General features: G+C 59.0%; 1 protein-coding gene across 4 annotated transcripts in view; it reads left to right on the forward strand.

Annotated features, from left to right (window-relative positions):
• The first annotated feature begins 2,988 nt into the window (after positions 1-2,988).
• LOC102250474 (protein argonaute-2) overlaps positions 2,989-6,858 on the forward strand; it is a 25,609-nt gene continuing 21,739 nt past the window's right edge. For all 4 annotated transcript variants that reach the window (XM_014549027.1, XM_014549026.1, XM_014549028.1 and 1 more), the window contains exon 1: positions 2,989-3,184. In XM_014549027.1, coding sequence (XP_014404513.1) covers positions 3,164-3,184 — 21 coding nt within the window. In that variant the 5' untranslated portion in view covers positions 2,989-3,163. The remainder of the gene's footprint in view (positions 3,185-6,858) is intronic.

Genomic DNA, 6,858 nt, shown 5'->3' on the forward strand with positions numbered 1-6,858 from the left:
GGACGAGCGCCCTCAGCACAGCCGGCCTCATTGGCCAGCGCCCCGCGTTCCCATTCCTCAGGGGTTTCCCCAACGCAGAGCAGGACTAAGTTACAGAAACAACAGGAAATCCACTCGGCGAAACCAGCGCCCCAGTGGGCAGAGGATGGAGGGGATGTGGGAGGCCTGGGGCCCGGGAGCCCACGCCCGCCCCGGGGCGTCTCCTTTCTTCTCTTGCGGTTTTGTAGATCTTGTCAGAGGTGACAGGCACCGAGCTTGTTCAGTGGCCCCTCACCCTCGTGGTTTCTGGACCACCGCCCCAGGTGGTGTGGGAGGCCAAGCCCCCTGGACAGCCGGTATCATTCGCGCCCGGAGTTCCCGCCAACTTCGCGGCACATTCCACCTCTGTGACTTCCCGAGGGTGCGTCTTGGAACCCTCCTGGCGGATGCACTGGTGTTTTCTGCGGCCACGGCCTCTGATGCAGACCAGACGGCCTCCTCGCTGCCCCGTACTGCGGGAGCCATGCTGTGCCCGGGTTGGAGCAAGCGCCCGCTACAGGGGCCGCGGTGCAGGAGGCAGCCAGGCCCCTGCTGGTGGGCTCCCCTCGCACCCCCACTGTCTTCCCACCGCTCTCAGGGCTGCCATTCGCAAAGGCTGGAAGGAGGGCCTCGCTGGTGTGGCTCAGTGGATAGAGCATCGGCCTGCGGACTGAAGGGTCCCGGGTTCAATTCCCTGTCAGGGCACATGCCCGGGTCGTGAGCTCAATCCCCAGTGGGGGTCGTGCAGGAGGCAGCCGGTCAATGATTCTCACTCATCATTGATGTTTCTATCTCCCTCTCCCTTCCTCTCTAAAATCAATAAAAATATGTTTTTTAAAAAGCTGGAAGGAGACCAGGCTGGTGGAGTTAGGCATTACTGTGTCGCTGTCGCAGTCTTTGCGTTGCTTTAACAGCGTCGTGCACAGCATGGTGGACGGTTTTCTGTGTGTCCCAGGGCGAGCCCTGTAGAAGGAACAGGTGTTGGGGACGCGGGAAAAGCAGGCTCCCCTGAGGAATGGGCCCAAGGCCTGGCCTGTGTCGGTGTCAGATGTAAGTGAGGTGAGGCCTCAGGCCTGGCGGGCGAGCGGGGGTGGTGCCGCGGGCCTGGGTTTGGTGTCACTGTCGGCTCCTGGGCACGGTGGGAGCCCTGGCGCAGGGTCACGTGACCTGCTGGGCTTCCGAGAAGTGGACTCACCACTACCACTTGCTGGCTGGCCCGGACGCTCCCGGGAGGCGACACGTGAGCACGGAGAGCCGTGCTTTTGCGAGTCCCTGTCCCTGGCACCCGCCCCGGCACGTACGGCGTGTTGTGCAATCTGTGAATGTGTCATCTGTGAAGTCACGGCAGGGAGAGGCCTGAAGGCTTCCAGATGGAGCTGCGTGAGGCCAGTAACCTCGGGCGCTGGCTCGCTTTCCACAGAAAGAAAACAAAATAAGTGCGAGGAGCCCCGGGCTGCGGGCTGCGAGGGGAGGAGAGCGGGAGCAGCTCCCATTGCCGTCTGAGCGCGCGTTCCAGGGGACGCGGGCATTGAAGGCTCTGGATCTTTCTTAATTCGGGGGATTAAGAAACCACAGACATTGGAGTGAAAATTAAAAGTATTCAATTATTGGGGGGAAATTTTCCTAAAATCACAGTTTTATCTTTTAAAAATACATCTTTATTGATTTCAGAGAGAAAGGGCAGGAGAGAGAGAGAGAAACCTCAATGAAGAGAGAATCACTGATCGGCTGCCTCCTGCACGCCCCCTACTGGAGATCGAGCCTGCAACCCGGGCCTGTGCCCTTGATCGGGAACCAATGAGCCCTTCAGTCCCAGGCTGGCGCTCTGTCTGCTGAGGCTGAGACCACGGTCCTGACGGTTCTCGTGGCATCACTGCACGTTTCAGTGGGGATGGAGCTCCTCCTGCTTCCTTTGGGGGCACACCCTGTCCAGTCGGTGGTGTGAATGGTGGTGCCGGCCACTCGATGACTCGCCTGTCTCCTTGCCGTTGCTCACAGCGCCCGCCTTCCCGTCTCCTGTGCAGGCGAGGTGACGCCGAGCGGTTTGCGTGCCCGCTGAGCGAGGCGCTGGCTCTCTGTGGAGACGCTGCCTGTCGGGGTGGGGGGTGGGGGGGCCGCTGGTCTAGACTAGAGGTGCTGAGTCGCGGTTTCCGGGACCAGAGAGACCGTGGCTGTGCGGGGGCCACAGTGGAGGGCAGGCTCCGTGTGACTCACCTCTCCTCGCCGTCTGAGTGTCGGTGTCCTCGCGGGTAAGCGAGGGGGATCGAGGGGCCTGCGCTCCTACTGTGTGTCACGTGCTCTCAGACCCTCGGAGATGCTCATGTTCCCACTGGGGAGCCAGGCACCTCAATTGTGGTGGTAGCACAGGCTGGCACGCCTGCACTGGGCACGCGAGGGAGGGAGGGAGCCGGCGCTGTGAGGAGCTGATGGGCTCCCGTCAGGACCGGGACCGTGGGCAGGGCCTGGGTCTTGGCCCTGGGGGGTGAGGCCGGGCCAGGTTGTGGGGACTTGCAGGGGCCGAGGTGTCGAGTTGGTGCTGGGGAGCCACGGAGGCGCTGGCAGGTGACTCAGACACGGCCTGGAAGCAGAGAGCTCTGGGCGGAGGGGGTGGGACGGTGACTGAGGGACAAGCAGATGGGCGGTGACGAGGGTCGTGCAGCGGCCGTGGTTGAGGTGGGAAGGGTCTTGGCAGTGGGCAGACCAGGCTGTGATGGCAGGAGGGGCTGCGGGTGCGGGGCTGTGGGCTGTGAGCGCTCAGCAGGGAAAATGCAACATTTCAGGGGTTTGGGCAGAGCCAGGGGAGGACCAAGGAGGGGGGCAGTGGGCGTGGAGTCCAGGGAGGGGTGAGGGCACTGGGCACGGGGTCCCGGGAGGGGGAGGATGGCCCAGCCAGGCCCAGCCACCACCTGCTTCAGGGAGCCGCCCAATCCCGATCCCGTTCCCGCGTGACGTGACCTCTTTGCCTTGCAGTGCTCGCGCCTCCGGCACCGCCACCGCCCCCCATCCAAGGATATGCCTTCAAGCCTCCGCCCAGACCCGACTTCGGGACCTCGGGGAGAACAATCAAGTTACAGGCCAACTTCTTTGAAATGGACATTCCTAAAATCGACATCTATCACTACGAGTTGGATATCAAGCCAGAGAAATGCCCGCGGAGAGTGAACAGGTACCATGTCCTCCTCAGGACGGATCGGTCGGTCGGTCGGTCGGTTGGTCGGTGTGAACTTTGCTGCAGACACAGGTGCTGGTCAGCTCGGTCCTGCGGGGCCTCCCACTTCCTCCCCCGGAAGTTCCTTCCCGTCGCGTGGATGCTGTGGAAGGCGGTTTTGTCTCGGGTGCAGTGAAGTGTGCGTCCAGATGCACGCAGATGCCCGCCCCCAGAGCGGTGCCCGCCCCTGCCCGTCGGCCCTGCCCTCTGAGGTCGTGCCCGAGCCCTGTCGCCGCGGGCTCGGCCCCTTGTCCATCCGCTCCCCGGCCCGTGTTTCTAGGTGGACCGGCGTCCTTGTGTTAGGAGCTTCTTGTTTCACTGCTCAGGACCCTCTGACATGAACAGCTCACCATTTCATTTATTTATCTATTTATTGTCCTTTTTTAATCCTCACCTGAGGATGTTTTTCCATTGATTTTAGAGAGAGTGGCTTGTGTCTTTAGGTCTCGGTCCATCTTGAAATGATGGTTTGCACGGTGTGAGGTGAGGGTCTGTTACAGAGCGCTTCCTTCTGCGCTGCTCGCCTGTCACCTTCGGGGGGACCGGTTTGTGTTCTGGGAGCTGGTACTGGGTTGCTTTGATCTGCAGTTAAATTTGGGGGGATTGCCACGGAGTCTTCAGTCCATAAACAGCACGTTCTCGACAGGCGGCCGCCGTAGTTTCTCTTCGCAGTTATTCATAATGTGCAGCTCGAGGGTCTCATTTGTTCTTCAGGATGTTATGTTGTTACTCTGAGTTGTATTTTAACATTTCATTTCTCTAGAAGGGGTGGGAGTGACTGCTAATGAGTATGGGGTTTCTAGGGTGATGAAGGTGTTCAAAACTTACATGGTGCTGATGGCTACAGAACTCTCTAATCTGCTAAAACCACCAAATTGTATATTTTAAAATATGTTTTTATTGATTTCACAGAGTAAGGGAGAGCGAGGGGGAGAGTGAGAAAGAAACATCCATGATGAGAGAGAACCATGGATCAGCTGCCTCCTGCACACCCCCTACAGGGGATCGAGCCCACAACCTGGGCATGTGCCCTGACCAGGAATCAAGCCGTGACCTCCTGGCTCCTGGGTTGACGCTCAGCCACTGAGCTACACCAGCTGGGCAACAGTTTGATTTCTTTATCAGATATTAGACGATTCCGTTTTTGTTTTTGTTTTTTCATTTCTTTCTGTATTAGTTTTGGTAGTTTGTGTCTTTTAAGGAGTCTGTCCATCTCACATAAGTTGTTGGATTTATTGGGGGCTTGTTGGTTTGTGTGTGAGAGTCCGGTCAGGACACTCGGCGTTGGTGGAGGGCACGGAGGCAGCACTTCCCCGGCCCTGATGGTACGGGCGGTGGGTCTGATTGTGCCGCCAACCACAGCGCGCAAGGAGCGCCCTTTTATGAAAACAGGTCTGCCTGAGGCTGTGTTATCTGGCGACGGAAGCGGTTGGCGGTGATTAAAGCGGGGTGTCTTTCCCCCCTGCCCCCCCCCGCCCCCCCGTTGGGTTTGAAAGTTACCCACTAGAAATTCCCTCGAGTCAGACAGAAAGTAGCAAAGGCAGGCCCTGGGCAGCACCTCTGTGGCCACCACCAGCCGTGTCCCAGCGTGTCCTGCTGCCCCTGGGTGCCGAGCCTGGGAGTTGCCGCCTGGTTAAGTGTGTGAGCGTCTGGGGTTTTTTATTTTACTGCTAGTGGCCCAGTGCACAAAACTCGTGCACAGTAAAAGGGAATTAATTAGAGGAAATATTTTAATATTGCTATTTGCCCTTTCTCTATAATAGAAGTGTCAGAGATGAAAAAAACTTAGTAAAATGTGTATGAAAATCTCCCTCCTGTCAGAGTCTGGGGCGTGCCGCGGGACCCTGAGTCAAGTCGCCACCCACCCACACGCACCTTGAAATCGTGCAAGACCCAGCCCCCGGGGCGGGGGGCGCAGCCTCAGGTCCCCCAGCCCTGGCACGAGTGCGTGACGACCATTTGCGTATCAGCTCTTTATTATGTAGGATTGATTGTGGTGCAGTTTGGCTAAGGCCCTGCCACAATTACAGTCAGAACAGTACAGGGAAATGTGGGCATGTTTGTGCTGACACCCGACTGGGCGGCTCCTGCCACCTTTAGGGGACCTCCCCGTGGGGATGGGCCCTGGGCCGGGTGAGTGGTGGGGAGGAGGGGCCAGACCGGCGGCAGCAGGGCTGCAGGTCAGCACAGGCCGAGGGAGGCTGAGGCTGGAGTGGGAGGCCGCGACGAGGACTGGATTCAGGCTGGGCTGTCCCCTGGGGTGCGGCTGCCAGGCCAGCTCCAGACACCCCTCCCCTCCCCTTCCACACTGTGCTCCCTACGGGGCAGGGTGCCCTGGAGACACTGGGTAGAGTCCCCCAGAGGCTGCGCCAAGGCCAAGAGAATGGTGCCACCATCGGGGTGCTTAGCTGTCATGGTTGAGCAGAGTCCCCTTGGAACAGCTGTCCCCTGAGCCTGGGGAGCCTGCCCGCTGGGCCTGGGCGTCCCGGTGCCTCTGGCCCGCGGTCGGGTGTGGGCAGCAGGCACAGAGCAGACGTCTCAGGTGCACGGGCTCCAGCTTGTTGCTCTGAGTACCAGGAACCTCGCTGCCTCAGCTCTTCTCTCTCCTGCTGCTTCTGTCGTAAATGAAACGTCCGCGGGGCCACGGTCTCCCGGGCTCTCGATTCTGCCCGAGGTCTGTCGGGCCCACCCAGCAGCCGCTGTCGTCTCTGACCTGTAGCCGGTCAAGTCCTCGTCGGGTGGTTTTTGCCGGTTTCTCCCAGGCAGCGGCCTGCCTTTTCTTTCATAAGTGAAGGTGTCTTCAGAGAAAGACGTTTGATTTTTCTATCGTCCAGTTAATCTTTTCTTTCACAGTGGAGACTGTTTATGGGCTGAGACATCTTGTCTGCCCAGCTTCTTACAGCTTTTTCTCTTCTGCTTCCCTCCAGAAGGTCTATAGCTGGCTGTTACTTAAGTCTGTAATTTGTTACACATAATTACTTTCATCCTTTAAACCCGACCTTTCATTCCTGGCGTCTGCCCAACCTTGACACGTTGTATTATTATTGACGTGTTGCTGGATTCCTTTTGTTACTGCTTTGTTTCTACATCTGTGTTTATCAGTGAGATTGGCCCATGATCACCTTGTCGGGCGTTGAGATAAAAGCTTCGCTAGCCTTGCCCGGCCGGCGTGGCTCAGTGATTGAGCATCGACCTATGAACCAGGAGGTCATGGTCCGATTCCCGGTCAGGGCACATGCCCAGGTGGCAGGCTCGATCCCCAGTGGGGCGTGCAGGAGGCAGCCGGTCGATTCTCTCTCCTCATCGATGTTTCTCTCCCTCTCCCTCTCCCTCTCCCTCCCTCTCTGGAATCAATAAAAATACATTTTAAAACAATGGAAGCTTCGCCAGCCTCAGAGAATGGTCGGGGCGGCGCCCTCTCCATTCTGCTCACGGTGCACGCGGGCTGGGTGGGGTGACCTGTTCCCTGAATGTGGGTGGAACTCCCAGCGGAGCCACCTGACCTTGAGGCGACGGACGCCTTGGCCATGAAGATGGCCTTGAGGCTCGGGGAGCCGTGGCTGGAGAGGCGCGTGGTGGCCAGTGGCACACGGAGGCGCAGGGGCGGTGGCGGAGGGAGGGCGCTGTGGGGA

The sequence above is a fragment of the Myotis brandtii genome, unplaced genomic scaffold, assembly GCF_000412655.1.
Source record: "Myotis brandtii unplaced genomic scaffold, ASM41265v1 scaffold532, whole genome shotgun sequence".
NCBI lineage: Eukaryota > Metazoa > Chordata > Mammalia > Chiroptera > Vespertilionidae > Myotis > Myotis brandtii.